Source organism: Temnothorax curvispinosus, unplaced genomic scaffold, assembly GCF_003070985.1.
Source record: "Temnothorax curvispinosus isolate PA1 unplaced genomic scaffold, ASM307098v1 QBEX01006721.1, whole genome shotgun sequence".
NCBI lineage: Eukaryota > Metazoa > Arthropoda > Insecta > Hymenoptera > Formicidae > Temnothorax > Temnothorax curvispinosus.
In genome coordinates, this window is record NW_020216501.1 from 84,491 (window position 1) to 104,492 (window position 20,002).

The 20,002-nt window shown below is 36.1% G+C and overlaps 1 protein-coding gene across 1 annotated transcript in view; it reads right to left on the reverse strand.

The window, feature by feature from the left end:
* Positions 1-16,059, reverse strand: part of LOC112456268 (tyrosine kinase receptor Cad96Ca) — a 17,970-nt gene extending 1,911 nt beyond the window's left edge. Inside the window, 5 exon segments of the mRNA XM_025018691.1 lie at positions 1-54; positions 192-606; positions 1,797-1,909; positions 2,451-2,698; positions 14,874-16,059. The exon segment at positions 1-54 is cut by the window's left edge and continues 408 nt beyond it. Coding sequence (XP_024874459.1) covers positions 1-54; positions 192-606; positions 1,797-1,909; positions 2,451-2,698; positions 14,874-14,928 — 885 coding nt within the window. The 5' untranslated portion in view covers positions 14,929-16,059.
* Between the last annotated feature and the right edge of the window lie 3,943 nt (positions 16,060-20,002).

Consider the following 20,002-nt stretch of genomic DNA (forward strand, 5'->3'; position numbering starts at 1 on the left):
GACGAGAGAAGGATCATCAGATAGATTAGAAACGCTGACTGACGCCTGTTCCTTCTGAAAACCACATTCTGTCTTAAATACCAGTCTTGTGTTATTTATAAGGAGATGGCAAGAATTGCGAAATGCGAAATAAAATGAGTCATAATTTATTTATATGGCTTCTTCTTCTAAATAAGTCTTATTTCGATTACCGTGTCCGCCTTGGATTTGCGACTGCCGCAAAATCTGTTTCTCAAGGACCAGGCGCCCATACCAAGACCCACAATAAGAGCGCATCCAGCCGCCACCGGTACCAGCGTCATCGCCATGTCCTGCGAGGACGGTGCTGCGGAAGGTGCGACCTTCGAGCTCAACGCAGGACCTTCCACTTCGTTTATCTGGACGCTTTCTTTGGTGATAGTACTGACGGTACTGTCGGCACCGCCGCCAACGCTATTGTCGTTCTCCTTTGGTTTTGTTCTCTCCAACTCAAGTTTCGTGGTTTCAGGATGATACTGTTTCGGCGGCAAAGGGGGTAAAGGCGAGGGGAAGGTCGGCAGATTTGGTATACCGAGGAAGGGCGGTCGTAATCGGCCACCGGAACCATGTTGGTTTGGATATGGTATCCTGTTAAAAAGATAATTCAGAAAGAATTTTTTAAATCAGAAAAATCTATGATTGCGTATGTGTGTGTAGGTGCTAATGAAATTTATTGCGAGTAGTACTATGTTTATTAACTATCTTTAACTTAGCAATTACATGTACTTTCCAGGCTTAATATTTTCAGCGACGTTCTTTTGTTTCTTAATATTTACATAAAATTCTCTTACACATACAGATATTAAATATTTCGTCGATTGGAATGGTCGATTGAATTGGCACGTTTTTACGTCAAGAACACGATTTCTTTGTAACAAATACTTCTTATACTCTGCAATTTTTATTCAAGCCTGTTATCGTTAACGAAGTGGAGCATGAATAATAGAACGAATCACCGCTGAGTCTCCTTAAGGTCATGTACTATGCCTTGCCATTTTTAAGCAAAGTACCAATTTGCAAGCTCACTCAATTTAATATAGTTTTCATTGAAATATTGATTATATGAATTTTTTTTCAATGAGAGATTAAATTTCTATGAAATTAGAATCAATTATACTTAGAATGAATTTAGCTATTACAGTGAATTTTATTCTTTGAAGAAATCATTTTTTAAATCTTAGATATTGAAGGCTTTTGTTTAAATTGAGAAGTCCCATATTAATAAATGCAGATAGCAAAATTTAATGACATTTTGAATACATGACGCAAAAGATTATTTGAAAATGATGTAATAGAAGTACAGCATATACCAAGACACAAAAAGTTGAGATCTTGCATATTACGAAACCATATTTCATAGTTATTATTCGACTGAAATCTATAAATAACCTCGTAAGAATAATTCTGTCATTAATTTATTTCCAAAGCTCGAAAGTGTCAGCACGATTATGAATTAATATATTTTACTTTTACATACTTTATATTATTATAGAACAATACTTATGCTTATCTATCCAAAAAAGTCCGGAACATTTTAGAAATTTAACTTCCGGTTAATTTGCATCAATTTTGTTGATGCAAATTAATTGATAACTTTGGAATATTCCTATATATTCCACCTTCTTCGGAATCCATAGCATTTAAGTTCTGTGTCATATGTTCGTTTTCTTTTTTTAATACACACGATGGATCGCATCGACCTATTAAAAATGTTAACATGCATATGTGTATGTGTGTATGTTTGTTTTTTGGGTGTTTGCGTGTATGTGATCACGCACCTTGTCTTTCCCCGATTTGGTGCCGATGCGTTCTCGATATTGACGTAAACCTCAGTCTTCGCTGTAAGCTGACCGTCAGAAACGGTCACATAGAGTAACAGGTTCTGGCCTGCCTGAAAAGAAGAATGAGCAAGAAGCGTAATTCAAGTGCCTCGACAGCCGAGCATTCGCGAATACCGTACGTAGACACGCTGTGTCTTCGTCCAACATCGAAGACACATCACGTTCTCTCTTTATAACTTTTCCAACAAATCCCAATTTTGTCTGATTTCTATAGTTTTTGCGTACTTATCTACGATATGTATCGAAATGTAGAATATATATTTAATTAGCAATTTTTTTATAGTAAATATCTACTGTACAATATAAAATTTAAGGCAACAGTAAAACATTTAAAACTTGAGTCTTCATAGTCATTAAATAATTCGCACGACTTTAATTAGCTAGTTAATATAAAAATATGCACAATCTATTTAATGAATTATTTAACAGCCACTAAAGGCACTAAATATACTTTAAATTATATCATTACAATTGTGAGGTTTCTTTTGTTTTATATTTTTATCAGAATTATTTATTTTAAATTATTTGAAACACGAAAGTTTTTATCTTGTAAGATGATTTTGACAATTGACAGTTGCTGAAAGTACTCACTCTTCCTTTGAGAGTTTCGTTGAGAAAAACTATGCCGGTTCTGTTGTCGATAAAGAAGGGTAATGGTGACTGAAGCTTGTTGTTCTCATTATAATGATCGTGTGGTTCCAGACCGTAAGTCAACTTGTCCTGCTCGTTGTCCTCGGCGCGAACTCTGGTTATGACGTTTCCTACCGGCTCGGTCTCCGGAAGTCTCCAGTTTCGATCCAGCCACATTACGGGCGGTGTATTATCGCTCAATTGGCTCCCTATAAGTAAAATAATTTTTCACTGGATTTATAAACTAAATTAAAAATTAAAAATTTTGAAAATCTGTGATGAAATTTTGAAACTTGCGCTCTTAGATTGTTAAAATTTATAACGGTACTTTTCTGTCTCTTTGATATCTTTTTTCTCTCTTGTTCTTGGGTTTTTATACATAATTTTTATACATATTTGTATACATATTATATCAAAAACATAATCTAAATAATAATGATATTTAAAAATTCTAATGCTGCTGTCTTAAGTTGTCAAAATTCTTCGTTTAACTTGTAATTACGACAATTGGAATTCCTGATTCCTATTTACGACATTAGAATTCAGCCCACTGGCAATTAATGACTCTTCGTCACGGAAGGTTGACAACGCGACTGAAATCCCGTTCAAATCGGCTTCGATTCCTCGCGACCGCGTGCGCGTTTCGAGCGCGAACGGCGAGCTCGCTGTTTTACGCTCGAGTTCTAATTAGCCCCGGGTTTACCGAACGATAATGAGAGAGAACAGTGGGTGGAAATGCGCGCGCGCCGAGAGATCGACCTTGATATGCATTCCTTCCTGGATTTCGAGTTCATATCGCCAAGTAGACTGTGACCCTTCTCGCGGGGTTTTCGTTTCGCGTATTTTCGACTGTTCCTTACACGCAACCTTCATTTTGCTTACAAATATCTTTGGAATTTTATAATCTTTCGCGTTACCTATATTACAACATATCTTCCCTGGTTAATTATATAATTACTGAAATACAAGAAACGGAAGTTGTAAAAAAATTTATTTTCAAGAAAGATTAAGGTTAAAAGAGAGAAAATTGAGGTAGAGAGAGATTACTGCGGCCGCGTTTGTTAAGGAATTCTTTCGAGACATGTAATTTCTCATACTGTCCTCATCGGATAATTACTGATCCTCGCATTGCTCGTACCATTTCCATAGCATTCTCGTGCAAGAAAAGCGAATAACTGGATCTCGCGACGTTCTCCACCTGACCGCGCCGCGGCCGCGGCCGCGCATCTCCGCGACGAATAATTGTGCCGCGATTTCGCGGCAACTGCACGCCAACGATCCTCTCGACTCTCGACCTCTCTTATTAGGAATGATCGATCCGCGGCGGAGTTATGCCTGGAATAGAAAGTCACGGCGAGCGCGCGGTCGCACGAAGAGCGTTATGATACCGGCCGGCCGATCTGATATGGCGCGAAAGGCGCGCATATATACTAGAAATAGAAAGTGCATCGTGCGAGAGTGTGCACGTTCTATTTCGCGATTTGCAAAATTCAGAGATCTACTTTGACTGCGGCCGAGCACTGCTGCAGTGATAAAACTCTCCTCGCGAATGTAATTGAATTTAATTACACGCACCGTGTGCGCGCCCGCGCTTTTTCGTTCCGCGCGTGCCTGCTTCCTTTTCGCGAATTGTATCTCATTAGCAACTTAATGGCATCTCGTTATGCTGTTCGACCCTTCTGACAAATTCTAACGTCGCTCGTGAAAAACAAGATTAGATTCTTATTCGCGGCATGTATAAAAAAGTGGGAAATAAGCCGAATCGAAAAAGTCTAATGAGGGGTTTGAGAAGTTCTTTCTTGTAACAAGAAGTTAAATAAGATTCGGTAGAATCCGTCATCATTAAGATTATACATGGTTTTAGAGGCCGTCATCGCTCTTTACGATGTTGTACCGCACGGTTCAACGTCGGGAAACAGATTGCAATCAAATGACTGCTTTCGATCTAACAATCGTTTTCAAGTCAATGAGCTATCGCGAAGACGCGGCGAAGTGCTTTCGCAGAGAGCGTCGTAAGCGTGACGATCTTCATAATAGTAGCGGTTTTACTTCGCGCACCTCTTCTCACCCTTCGTCGTAATCGTAGCGATTATTCATGAGAATATAGCGCAGTAACTGTATTCTCACGGTGCAGTGACTTCAATACCGCTATAACCGCGCCGCGGCGCGTTTAAGACACACGCTACTCGAAGCGGAGACAGCGGCGCATTGTAATGCGGCGCGCTCTCCGCCGCGTATAATCGGCGCCGCGCATTCGTATCAATGTCAGTCGCATCACAATCGGATGAGAATAAAAATGCCGCGCACACCGAGCTCCTCTCTTTCTCGAATAAGTATTAACGAGATGACATCGAGTGGTACCGTAAACCACGGTTACATTGTCACAGGATGAGTAACTCCGTGTGACAACATGGCTTTTTTCTTTTTTCCTTTCTTTATTCGAGCAGTGTTAATGACTTGTCGGTTGATAAACACGATGACAACGTAAATGGAAGGATTATAATAAGCTTGAAAACGATTTAATATTTCTTTATTTTGTTTTAATGTGATTTTAATTTTAAGAGCAAATTGGCTAATTTTATAGCTGATTTTGATGTTGTTAATAAAGCAGTATTGTTTAATATTGTTTAATACATTTTACGCAAACTTTACTTTGACAGAGTTTTAAATCGAGATTTTACAAACCATCAAATTATGATAAATGATTGACTGTAAAATCTATACATAAAGTTACTGAAAAAAGTCTATTATTAAAACTATATTTACTTAGTTATGAGATATTCTGTAAAATTATTCAAAGAGAACAAAACTACGTATGCAGGATTAAAGGGCATTCCAATGCAGCGAGTGAACGCCGATCGTAATGTCGATTGCCATTGCAGTTGGGACTTTCCCAAATTGGCCAGCAACAAGTTTCCTTTCGAATCGTTATCCTTCGGACACAGTGACGAGTTTAATGTAAAAGAAAAAGACGCGGATGCGATTCCCTCGACTTTCTCGGATTTCGTCCACGCGTTTTCTATCTTTAACATCGCCGGTCGACGACGGAGGAATCGAGACGGAATAGCGGTGCTGAGGAAGTGCGAAAGGTTCTTTCGTGAGACCACGAAGAGCATGGTCAGTCCGGCGATGCGTCCCGAACAACACGGAGAAAGTGGGACGATGAAAGTGCGACCGAACGACTCTGTGTGTGTGTGTTTGTTTTCGTGTGTGTAACTGTGTTAGTACGTCTTATCGAGAGAATCGCGTCTTTTTTACCGGCTTCTTATCGAGTGATAAGAGAATAATGATAAGATAACGGTATGATAAGCGTTGCAAGCTCCTGTATTTCATCCCTTTGTTATAGAGCAATATATTTTTCGGTATTTTAAATCACCAAAGAATATTGCTTACAACAAGCATTGCGTGCTTACCAATCCCATATTTTTCAGATAATTAAAAGCTACTCCATCAATTTATAATTATGATTAGCGCAGCACGGTTTATCATTACTGAGCGCGCGCTGTCCTTCGGACATTGAAATCTTGCTGCTCGCTGGAGTCACCGGCGGCAGGTCGCCCTACTTTGTGGATGACCGGTTAAAGGAAACTCCGCTCCCCGCGGAGGGGCTTTCGAAAGAGGCAGGTGGAGTCTCGGGCCTTTCACAGTAATCCTTGGTCGGCTATCCTGGTAAAATTGTCTCGGGGAAAACGGGATGGAAAGTATCTTGCTATTACATGATTTTAATTGCGCAAATATGTAAAATCTAAAAAAAAATTCACTACTTTGTATTTTACTGATTAAATAAAATTTTACTCGTTTGATAAATTTCATTTCTTGGATAAAACTACTTTGTAGCGAGTAGCATGAAAATCTGGCTCGTTTAAAATTCCGGAGGAAAATCTGCAATTAAATTGCCCCGATTTGTTAATTACTTTTGGAGAGAAACTCGATTATCATCGGGAGAGTACGAAGAAAGAGGCAGATGGGCAATTTCACAATGCTCCTTTCACATTTTTCTTTTTCTAATAAATGAAAGATATCATCCTTCAATAAGTATAACATTTTTCATACGGAGAAAAATCGGCACTAAAATTCTGAGGAAGAAATTCACTGTCTTTATTAATTCAGTGTGTCGTTAAAATGCAGTAAAATTCACTGCCATCAAGGTGACAGAATCTCAGAAAAGAGACAGATAGCCAGATAGAATTTTAATCTCCTTTCACAATGATCCTTGAGAGCTACTCGATATAATTACTCTTTGTGCAAGGCAGGATAAAAAATACCTCGTTTCTGCAAGAGTGCAGATTATTTTAATCCGGAAAAAAAGAGTTGAACTGTACGTAATCTTGCAAGGAAAAGTTACAGTTAGCCGAAGTTAGAGAAAAGTGCATTTTCATCTCAGGGTGAGAGGCTTCTGAAAAACAGGCAGGTAAATGAGAGTAGGCAGACGGTATTTCAATCCTTTCACAATGATCCTTGAGGCCAATATAATTACCACGGAACGGAAAGTGTCCCCCTTCCGCATTTAATGTTTTTAATTTAATACGCTCTTTTTGCATACGGCATACTTTAATTATCGACAAGAATTCCTTTCCTTCTCTTTTTCTGTAAAACTAAAATCTATTTCAAGTTAATACCTTATGTATAGTTATTTAATTTATCTATAGTTGTCTTATTTACTTTTTATCATACAATAAAAAATATTTCTCATATTCTATGGTTCTTTTATATTATCAGCCACATCATAATTAGCTCTTAGGTTGTCTATATTATTAACGAACGAACACCATTAATCTCTTCTTTCAGAAGATTTTTCAAGTATGTCAGAATTAAGAAATTAATTTTTATTAAAAATTTCTCATTTTATCCGCGTGATTAATTTCAGCATTTTATGATGCGGTTTGTATGCCAATATTGAAACGTTCTATATTAAGATTTCTAATGGCTTTCCAATAAATCAAAGGATACCTGAAAAAAATCTTGTCGACGTTATGAGCATTTATAGCTAAACCGCAAAGTGCTAAAGCTTGCTCTTCAAGACGAATAGGCCATCGAGCACGTTGCTTGATGGCTCTAGGCAGGCGGTAGCGCTCATCGCTAGAGCTGTCGCTAATGGCTAGAAAGTCCGGCCCCCGTGATTTATGCGTCGAGCTCGTTTCTCTCGTGAGAGCTCTCGCTTCGACGCGGACAGGTGTATCGGAAACGGGTGAAGTCCGGAAATTGATCGGCCGATCGTCGATCGCAAATTAATCCCTGAACGGTCTCGGGGATGCGCCACGTCGTAATTATTTGCCATCGTTAATCAGCACCGATGCATGGCCTCGCAATAATTTAGCGCCTATATATCACCAGCAAATTACACATCGTCGTATCTTTTTGGATATCTTCGTGCAATTTACATGGGAATCCAAAGTGCGTGCAGTGTGATTAATGGATTTAGTAATATGAAACAATTCATAAATTGTTAATTTGAACAAAACATTTATGATTGATTTAATATTACTATAAATATTAATTGCTATCTTTATTACCGGAGCGAATAATCAATGTACTTTTTGATTGTGGAGATCTGGAACTTCCAAGCTTGTGATCCTCTCCATTTCGACGGCGAGCGAATTAATAATTATGAGGGAAGCGCGAAAATGATCGCGCTTCGTTGAAATTTAAAGAGACGATAAAGTTTTCCCGTGTGTCTCGTACACGATGGACATCCGATTTCCAAGGTGCAGAAAGTGTGCAATCACGGCAGGTGCAATTTTTGTGTGACTCATGGGGAATGGTGCGATAAAGTAACGCAAGACGTGCAACAGGATCTGAAAGTGAACCACTCGATTTCCGTCGCTGGTCGCGGTGGATTGCGGAGAGCCTTCGAGCCCCGACGATGCTTTCTCATTAACCAGACGCGATCACTTCTTCGTCTTTCGAATATTTCCGAGTGGTTCCGAGAACGGTCGTCCACGCACGGTCGTACTTATCCGGGACCGATTTATCAATTTATTTTTAGAGCGCTATCTTAATGATTTTATTCATGGATTTGGGTGTCATATTACGAGAATATAAAGATGTAAGAAAAAGTGGATAAATGCAAATATATTTGCATTAACGAAAAAAAAGTATGTTTACTATTAAATGCAGAAAGATAAAAAAATTGAATAATAAAAAATCTTACATTTGATGGCCAATTTTTTGTAATAATATTAGAAATACGAGCAGACTGCTGACTGAAAACGAAAAGCTTTGGAAAGTACGTACGATCGGCCAAGGTCGTGACGTCATTGGAGTGTGGCGTATTTCCGGGTAATGTTTGTGGGTGCCGAAAGAGACCGTGCTCTTTTTCGTTTCCGCCGCCATCTCGGCGGCGGTGAACTGAGAACCGAAACGAAGCGAACCGGAGAACTTTCACTTCACCTGGTGAGGTCATAGTCGGTCCTTAAATATTCCTCGGCGTGACGCTTCACTTTCATGCGTGGCGACGCTTTCGAGACTTGAAAAATCAAGCCGAGCGAGCGAGCCGGCGAAGCACGGTCGTGTTTTAACGATCTTTACGTAACACTCTCGAGAAGGCTCGAGATCCTCCTCCGGGATTCCCGTGAAATAAGAGATAAAATGTCGTTTGATCTTAGCGAAGAGACAGCTCATTGGTTCAAGAGCGTTGATGTTAGCACTCTAACAGAATAAAGATACACAGGGAACATATAAACTAAATAAAATTGTTATCTAGGGGTTTATGCAGTATCATAAAAATAGTCAGAGTCGAAAAGTAATATTTATTAAGTAAATTCATAAAATATTAATTTGACTTATTTCTATTTAAAACGTGTTATTCGTCGCAAGACTTCGTAAAACACCGGAAGCTCTACGATATCGCGCATTCAATCGCGGTAATTCAGTCCAAGTTTCAGCTAAAAGTAGCAGCTGACGTGCTGTGCAAATTCTTATATTAATATCAACAAAACAAGATTTGTATAAGTTATTATACATATAGAGGAAAGTCCTCTATTATGAGATACCACATCTATTTTGCGTGATTGCCGGAAGTTTATGTGTAGAATTGAAAAATGTAGTAGGCGAGTGCACGCACGATCGAATAATGAATTTTCCGCTAAACAGGTTTTACTCTAAGGGCAATAAGTTCATGATGGAACCAACAGATAGAACCAATTAGTTTAGCAGAAACCTCGCTATCGCATATTAGGAGCCTATCTCATAAGAGGGGACTTTCCTCTATATATTTTTTTATATAAAATTACCAGATTTATGAGTTTCTAATAAAATTCTTATAAAGAGAGAAAATAAACATTCTTCTATGAAATCAATTTTAAGAAATATTTTATTATTTCATGATTTTTGATAGATGAATATTGCATATATAATGAGCAGGTAAAAAATCTTTTAATGGCAGAATTTACAAATTCTGTTGTGAATTTAAAATCGATATTTTCTTTAGTAAAAATTTGATTTGTAACATTCGATAACTATTACAGTATACTGCGGTTATAACTGCATTATGACATTCGGAAAGGAACGATTATGTCCGGTCATATCGATGTATCCTTTAAAAATTTTCATCGTAAAAATAATCGCAATGACAACGAGAACTGCCGTTTACATTGTTTGCAACATTCATTATTTCCTGACACAGGCAGTTTCTGCTTAATTTAATGCATGTCGTTGGGAAAAGCGCATTAACGACAACGAACGGGCGCAATAAATAGCCCGCAAAGCTGCTGAAGAGTTGTTTAGAACTGGTTGTGAGCGATTCTTGTCTGGTGAGAAGAATGCCCGCATAAACGATCTTATGGCTGCGCCGTAATAACATGTGTTCGCTGCATTTGCATCCGCCATATACTGATGAGCGTATTTCCTGCGTTAAGTCTCGAAATGTTTTAAGTCGCTAAAAGAACGTTTACGTGCGCGAAATACAAATTTCGCGAGAATCAAGGCACAACATCGCTATCATATTAACTGAAGAATTATGTAAAAATTATAATATAATTTTAAGACATTCTGACTAAACAAAAATTACTATATATATAGATATACAAAAGAAAAATTTCTATCTTCTACATATTTTCCGACGGGATAAATTTTATTTTTATTAGTTCTTCTATAATTATATTTTTTTATAATTTTTACTATTTAAAAATATAATTATACGCTTTTATCTTTGGATTCAGGTTTCTGCTTCGAGTTTATATACGTATTTTTTTTAAATGTAATGGAAATTTCTCGTAAAGAAACCTGTCTCCCCCGGAAACCAGAATTGCAGCGATTAGCTTAAGACACGCAACGCAAGTAAACACATTGTGACTAATAAATCGCGACATGACACGCGCGTGAAGAAGATGGCCCGAAGACCGGTGCTATCGCGAGGAATTCTACGAGTCAGTGGAAACGCATTTCGTCCCCCCCTCGTCAGCACGGTCGACGAGCCTTGGTGTCAGTGAAGGTTAGGTATGGGTTCTTGCTCGGTGTCTGGTGACCCGGTTTGTACCACTGTCTCTGTGCTTGAACGTTGTTAATTCTCTCGCGTAGACTTAGACCGATAATTTCATACAGGATCCTTCGTTTCACATCCTTATCCTCGTCTTCTTTAGAAAAAAAGAATCATTTTTTATTTAAATTTAAAATTTGATAATTATTTTTTACGCGCAATTAATAAATTTCATATCCATATTGGCCACATACTGGTTATTTGATAAAAAATAAAATAAGTGGCGATAAATGTAATAAATGTATCAATAACATATTAATAATGAAGTTAAAAATTAAATCAAATAGAAAGTCACGTGTATTCTGTTTTTTTTTTTTAATTTAATCTTAAAATAATACAATTCGGACTCTTTATTTAAAGTTTGTATATCACAGAGATCTTTTTCAACTTTCTCACAAATCTTGGAAAACGAAGAATATATTCTGTTTTTGTATGCTTCAAAAACATTAATAAACCTGTCTTATATAAAATAATTATCTCAAACATATTTATATATATAATTATTTGCTTTAAAAGTAATTATATTTCGATGCAGTCATTCATGCTGCTTTTTGAAATGGTTCTTTAGATGTGGATATTCACACTCTTTGTCTCTGAAAAAGGGAAGGGTTGGGAATCAAGGCGGACTCCCATTATGAGACCTAACCGCCGGTTTTTGTCGAACGACTGCGTCCCGGTTATATGACCGCCAGGTGCAACGTATTAATACTCGCGTCTGGCGAGTTTGCGATCGTGTCACTGCTTTACCGTGCTGCGAATAAAGTTTGTCCTCGTCATTTGCGCGCATTTCCTCCGACCTTCTTCGTGTACCGTTTTACTGCCTTAACGATAATTCTTCTGCGACAACTCTTCATATATATTTTACGAGGAAATTTAGCCTGGCATTTCCCTTTTTTTGGATTAATAAATATTGCAATGTGCAAGAGATATTGCGTAAGAAAGTGCAGTAATATTATATTCGCCAAATAAAATAAATAAATTTCTTTTATTTGTATATTACTTTTTAATTAATTATTGCTTGTAATTATTCAATATTATTTTTAACGGAAAATTAATCGGAAATAATTGCGTGCTAAAGATTTTGTAAGAAACTACTGCGTGGTATCAGCTAATGAGAACGCGAAAAAGAAGGTTTACGAGGCTATCGCGAGTATTCCTGGCATGCGTAGACTGTCCGCTTTTATTTTTTTCCGGTGAGCTATAACATGTACACAATATGCGTAGCGAGAGCTGTCGCTATCCCGACTTCTACTCTGTTCGAACTTTCAAGTGATAGATATCAAAATATTCAACCCACGTAGCTCGAGAAATTCTGATAATCCATAGTAATCGCATGCTTGCATTCATTACATGTACGATCCGCAGTCATGAACTGCAACATCAGAAACCTGGATAAGAGTATATGTCGAAAAAGAGAAAATAGAAATCTAGAGTTCAATGTCAAACATTTATATTAAAAAGAACTGTAATGTATAAATATTTCGAATTATAATATACGGGAGAAAATTTAATAAATTAAATGATATAAAATATTAATATAAAAAATTTAAATATAAATTTATAAAAATCAGAAGGAAGAAGAAAATACTTATAGGCAAAAGATTTATTAATTTGTAACATGTTGAATTTTTATAAGACGGTTGAATCACGAATGACGTTTTCAGCGTAAAGGAAGAGCTCGCCGCGAAGTAGCTGTAATTAGTCGCAAAACCTCATGCTTCCTGGCCGCGGTTAATTACTCCTCGAAGGATTAATCATGTCAAGTGTGATGTACGTGTACAAGATCGACAGGAAGTGCGATATGTGTTTATACAAGATTTCAATCTGAAAAATGCATGTTGGAATTTTATTTATTTTAAATTATTTGGATTGTCACTGATTCTCAGCAATATAATAAAATAAATTATGTAAATGTAACATTTTATATATATATATTAAATGTGTATTCTTTGAAAATAATCAGAATTTCAAGATGCATTCCTCACAGAAGAATATTATAGTTTCACAAAAATGTACCTTTTGATTATATTATTTGTCACTTTAATGAATTAACTAAATAATCATATCGATAATAAGATTTTATCTGTTTCGATTACGGAACAACTTTTCGAGAGATACTCCGTTTTCCTATCTTTTTTGTATACAAGCTGAAATACTAGTAGGAATACAGCTCATCTTGTGGAATTTATTGCTGGGGATTGAGTTATAATTGCGAGGCACGATTGCAACTATTTGCGCACTCGACTAATTAACATCTTTAACGTTCAACGTTCGTATGTTCATGAAGATGCAAAATATCGACTTTCTGCTCTTGTTGCGTTCTTCGGCCGCTCTCAAATGCACATTCTCGTAATCGTGTCGCAACTGTTACCGCGCGCGCGATCAGTTGCTCTCCGGCTTTCTTCGACAATTATTTGAGATGAGGAAGAGGGACCTGACAAAAGGCCGGCTCTGAACGCCTTCGCGAGACTTTCTTGAGATTATGGACTTTCTACTTGCTTAAATCCCGATCAACATGAAGAATGATTATGTATAATGGACATAGATAGTGACATCGTGCATGGCTTAAACAATATATTGATAATATTGCATCGTTTTTTTATGTTGTACTGGATATTTTTAAATTCATATAATTTTGATATTATTTATATGAAACTAGCATATACCAAAAATTTATTTATATCAAAAATTCAATTTATTTAATACAATGAAAATTATTTGCATAAAGAATATTGCATTATTATTCGCATATCATTATATTCACATATATTATTAATAATTTGTCATTTTTATGTGATATATATTTTATAATATTCTATAATATAAAATTATATTCTTACGTTTATAATCGCAATTTAAGATAAGTATATATAATAAGAAAAATTAATTTGAGGAAAACAGTTTACAAGAATTAAGAGAGTTATTTATATAATTTATTAAAACTTTAGTTGTACTATTATGATTGTCATTTTGTGGTGAAAGATTATTCAAAAGATTCTTTTAACAATTATCTAAGATTTCTTATAAATTTAGCGTGGAAACGAATTACTGTGTGAAAATAATGTGGTGAGACTGTTGCACAAAAGGTATCTTGTTACATGGCAAGACAACTTATAATAACATAGTTGGTCTGGAGAGAAAGGAATCGTTGGCGTAAGCAAGATCTACTCCCAACGCCGTTATTTTGCATCTTTGCTGTTTTGCACGAATAGCAAAATTATCTCTTCTAGATAAAAGAATATATTGCGTATTAGATATTAGAGTAACGATCGCTCTATCCATTTATCCATTTATACCCGAATGCGTGCAGCTTTCTCCATGACATATTAGAAAGCGTATATTTATATATATGTATAATATATAATTCGTCTCAGATATATCTCTCCAAAAAAACATAGTATTATATTGATGTTAACAATTAGAAAAAAATTTATAAATTAGCATTTTCAAAATTATCTTTTACGGAATTATTGCTAGCGTTTCAGATATTTTTACTCTGAAATACTCATTGTCTTTATAAAAGTTTAGAAATTACTGATTTTCCTCAAATACCATAGATTGTTTTCTGTTCATCTTGGAAGATGCGGGTACTTCTAACAACATACCTTCCGTTTTATGGAATGTCGATGAATTCTTGGATCATTGAATCCTCAATTTCGCAATCGTTTTACTCTATATAAATTCCAGAGATCTAGGTTTTTTTTTTGCATCATTAATTTTGCGGATATTTATGTATCTGCGTGTTCTAGAACTAGCATTTTTTTTATAGATAGGTTCTTTGTTTATTATTTACATTAAATAATTAATGTCGCAAAGCTTAGATTATATATTTTAAATCTAGTCTCGAAGGTATTGTAATATAAATGTATTCCGATCTGCCAACCGGTACAATCCAGCGTTAAACTCACCAGCGCATATCCAGAAGCACAGCGTCGCCGCCACGACAGGCCACCAGGCCGACATCGCGCTACATCGATGATCCACGATGACGGTGATCTGCGAGAAATCCCGGCGTCACTCCATTCGACACGTCTCATCCGGTTCGCACTGCGATCACACTCGAGTCGTCTCGGTATTCACAGATTACTCGATACTTACGAGATACGCGCACCTCACCGATCTTAACACAATCATCCATCTAATCTCTATTCATCATAGAAGAAATTACTATTCGTCGACAACCCGATCCAAATATGGTGCTCCGAAGAGGAGGTACCCCAATTTGATATGGCAGAGTCGGTATCTCGAGCACAGAAATGATCGTTCGGTATTCAAAGATAGCGCTGAGAATTGCTGATAAAGTCAGTGATTATTTTTGAACCGTGTACATCATCACCGCGTTTGTCGCTGTTAACATCTCCTCTCGTAAATCACGCAAATCTGTTTTGATTCTGTTCCCTCTCTGCGCATCCTTTTCTACTTTTTAGCTTTTGCGCCTTCTAACGAACTTGCTCCGGTGCATCTCTAGGCACCGATTTGGCGCATATTCTCGCATTCTTATACCGATCAGATCTTCCGAATCAGTCGATCAGACGTACGAATCAACTGAAAAGTAAATGCGAGAATGTCACTGTCCTCGACATCGCGCCCACATTGTATATAATTCTTCCGAGGTCCTTTGGCGAACCAACGGTAGTCGCTACTTTCTCTCAATTCCCGGGTAACGAGAATTTATTATTATATTTAATTTAATTATTGCGATATTTTGTAACGAAATTCTTTAAAATTATGCTAATCAGTCAGCCAATTATTGTTATTTCGATATTAATATATAGTATCGTGAAAAAGCAATTAATCTTTAGAGACACTGCTCACAAATCTTGGTTGGTAGTCTATCTTCTTCACGAGTCTTCTCAAGTTGGGCTTGGGCCCGCCGCGGCGCGTAGAGACATCGCGGTCCCGGGGACCGCTAAGGACCCCGATCGTTGCAGCGAATTTAATTCCTCCAGTGATGCAATGTCGATCCGGACACTCGCGTACCCTTCGAATCCGCAGATTACGAATTTTGCACTATGATTTACACATTATCGAGCGAGATAACGAAGGCACGCCAGAGAGATCCGACGGAAGAACAAGTTTGACGACGGCTGGCGAACGGAGCGCCGACGCGACTGTCGGGCCGCGACGTCGCGACCTGTTCCCCAACCGTACTCGGTAAATCGGTACAGTGACGTATATCAGTATGGGGCCCCGTAGGGTTGCAGGCTTTTCAGTTCTACGGTATAAAGATGTTTCGTTAAGATAGTAGCTTGTGAAAAAAAATAACGCGAATAGGGAGAGATTTTATTATGTTAAAAACTGAGTCGTATACCAATTTTATCTTCTTTGTCATTATTACTATTATTATACCGAGAATTGTTAAAAATTATAAAAGAGTAAAGCTTTAAAAAACAAATCTTAAAGGATTTTTTGTCGAGAATTATTTTAAAACAATGACAGTCTCTTAAAAATCTCCAAGAAGCAAAACTTTTTTATGCTTATAATGTGATGTGACTAATGTAATTATACTAATATATTTTACATAAAAACTCTATTTTGATGGTTTTTAAAGTCGTAATTGATTTATACGTTTTACTGATTAGTTAATGTACTGAATAATTTCAATGTCTAATGAATAATTTCAATGAATAATTTCGATGCTTTTAAAGACGATGTCCGATCCGGTAGCGCCGCCATCACCGTCATCGTGTAAGCCACGATTGTTGGCCGGAGAAAATAAACCGCCAGTGGCGTAGAATTCCATATTTACAATTAATTCAGTGGCGGATTCATCGTGAAATTAACAAAGCATGATTTTTAGAAACCTAAAGAGATTCCAAATGTGACTTCTTTCTTGTTTCCAATATAATTTTTCTGTTTACAAAAATATTTTTAAGTTTAAGAGACTACTTTCTTATCATTGGTATATGCAGACTTTAATTTGTAGATAGTATTTTAATATGCAGAAGAACAGCAAACTTAAAAAAATTGATATAAAAGATAATTATTGATTTAATTAGATTTAATATATTCAATTTGATTAAGTGTAAATTATTTTATTTGCACGTTTTAAATTTAGTTTTATTTCTTAATAAAGAAGAGTTTGTGCGAGAAGATTTTAAGATACAGAACACTCTATATGTGACAGAAAACGGATCTTCGCGCAGATCTTTAAAACGACAATGAAGTTATCCATAGATCGCAACCAAGAATCACTTTTCATCAATCTTTCGAGAAGTAAATATAACCCATTTTGGTGTAAAGAAGCAAATATTCAATTTCTTCATCCGGTTTCCAAAATTGATCGGTAGTATCGCGGTTGCAATACGATGTAATGGATGAATTTGAAAACACACGACAGGGACACAAAAATGGCACCTGTTTGTGCTTCTCGGTGATGGGTCGTAGAAAGTTCCGAATTTCGGTAATTATACACAATCGACGAATTTTTTAATCGGTCGCTTAATCGATGAGTCCGTTAATAAGCAATTGTCTTCCCTATATGGCGTGTGTGCGACGCTATATAATTGCTCTCGTGCTAAATTCTTAGGTAATTATAACTAACACGATAGAAGCAATATATAAATATAATAATATAAACATATATATGTAATATACGTAAATATACTGTATATATAGTATAGCATAAATACATACTGTATATCTGTATGTGCGCGCGTCTATCACACGTAACTCGTGATTCCATCGACTAATTAGCAGAACTTGTCTCTCGAGGTGTGCGCAATTAGCGCCTCCCCGGAAGCGGGCGATGCGCCCATCAGTATTATGTCGACGAGGAGAAAATACTCGGCGATTTCCGACACGAAGGATTCCAAGAACGCTTTCCTTTCGCGAGATAAGAATCCGATTATTCGATATGCTTCAACGGTACCGTCGGATTCGATTGATGTCGTGAGGGATTGTGCGCGCGATGAATTCGCAATACTCCAGAATGATTCTTTGCGAAAGCCAAGCAATATCGAAAGCGAAGTAGATTATTGCGGATTTTCCTATTACAGGTTTGTTGATTTGATCTTTTCGTCAACTGCAAACGTAGAAATATAACACAAACGTGAAAATAATAATAGAACGTATATTTATTGATTTTAATTAATTAAAAAATTTTAATTGAAAATATGACTTTGTTTTTTACAAATACTTAACGGTTTGGATTGGTTTATTTAACACATTATTATTTTTTCTTATCTTATTTCATTAAGCAGTTTGTAACTAAAGAGAGAATTGATAAAAGAAGATTGACTCGTTACAGAAGTAATAGAACAGATGGCTGTCAAGATGCCGTTCTGGTCAAGGATGTAGGAATATCCTGCAACCTTTTAAACAAAAATACAGACGAACCTGACATATCGATTTCAGGAGTTGAGAACTATCTTGTTAAACAGCTCAAACTCGAATACAACGAATTGTCGAATATTACAAGAAAATTAAATGCGTATACCAAGGATATTTTAAGCAACTTAGCATCGAGATGCAAAAGAAAGGATCAAGTCCTTGAAAAATTGGTATAGAACTTAACTTATTTACTTTGAGTCATTTCTTTAAACAATTTTATTTAAAATATATGTAGGTATTGATTAAATATTAGAATGCATACTCTCTATTTAAAGACATATATTGAATACTTATATATACGTATTTTAATCTTAAAAATTTGTTAGCGGCATATTTATCAATTAAAATTGAAACCGGTTGTTGCAACTTTCTCTAAGGAACTTTTATTACAGCATGTCTCGAAGCACGTAATGGCATCACAATGTACAGAAGAAGTAGGAAATCCTTGCTTAAAATTAAGATTTCGCGATAATGCGGAGAGACAATGTGGATCATCTAATATTGATTTAAAGAAAAGTTTCGTTAAAGAGGAAAATGTTAGAGAAAAAATGCACAGTAATATTTATTATATAGCTACAGTAGAGCACTTTTGTATAGCTTTAATTTATTTTAGCTTTAATTTAATTTATTTTAAATAAAAATAAGAATTATTCTTAATAATTAAGTAAATAATATTATTATTGATAGATACTAATAAATTAATGTTCATTTTAACACATAAAAGTCTTAATTGATAAATGTAAATCTCATATTTCTTCGCAGGGAATAGTAACACGAAAAAGCGATGCGCAGAGTTTGATAAAGCTTTCGCGAAAGGATTTCTCGAACTCTCGTCGAAATGCAGTGGCGTGTTGCTTCGTAATTATCTGATAACGAAAAGAGAGAAAGTATTTAGAAATGCGAAAGCATGTTTACGTAAAACCGAAAATTTCTCGCCGTCTAATAAATTGTACGAAAATCGCACAGCCGATAAATCTCGCGAATGCTTTTATACGAGCAAATGCAATCCTCTGGTGTTCACCAATTGGCAGGAAATATCCAGACGGAAAAATTGCAGATCCAAAAGTTGCGTTCACCGCTAATATTTCCGGCGATCCGCGCGAGCATAGTCAATCGGATTTGGACACGCAATCGGAGAAAGCCGGATTTGATGGGAGAATCTGATAAATTATAATTATATTCTTTGTTGAATTATTATTTTTTTACGATATTTTTGTTGTTTTTATATATTTTTATTATTAATCACTGATTTGTATCAGTTAGAATATTGTGTTTTTAGCAAAATATAAAATAATAAATATAAATAATATATTTTTATGAGAATGCGTTTTTAATATTTTATTATATAAAAACTAGATTTAAAACTTATTGAATAGGTCTTTCTCAAATCGTAAAAATGCACATTTCTTTCTCTTTTTGTTTTTCTCGTTTTTGACAAAACTGGCGGAGCAATCAAAACTGACTGTCTTATGGCCGGACTTTAATTTGAGGGTCTGTATCCACAACTATACTGGAATGAACACTTGTAAACGAGGTGAAAATGCGAGGCAAAAAGTGAACAAAATTAGATTTTGACCAATGAAATCGTAGATACTCTAGTGAATTCTCTCACTTTTCACCTCGTTTCAAAATATGTAATAGGCTCCGTGAACTATACCCTCTAGACCCAATTCTCAATTCTCAATTCTCAATTTTTAATTCTCAA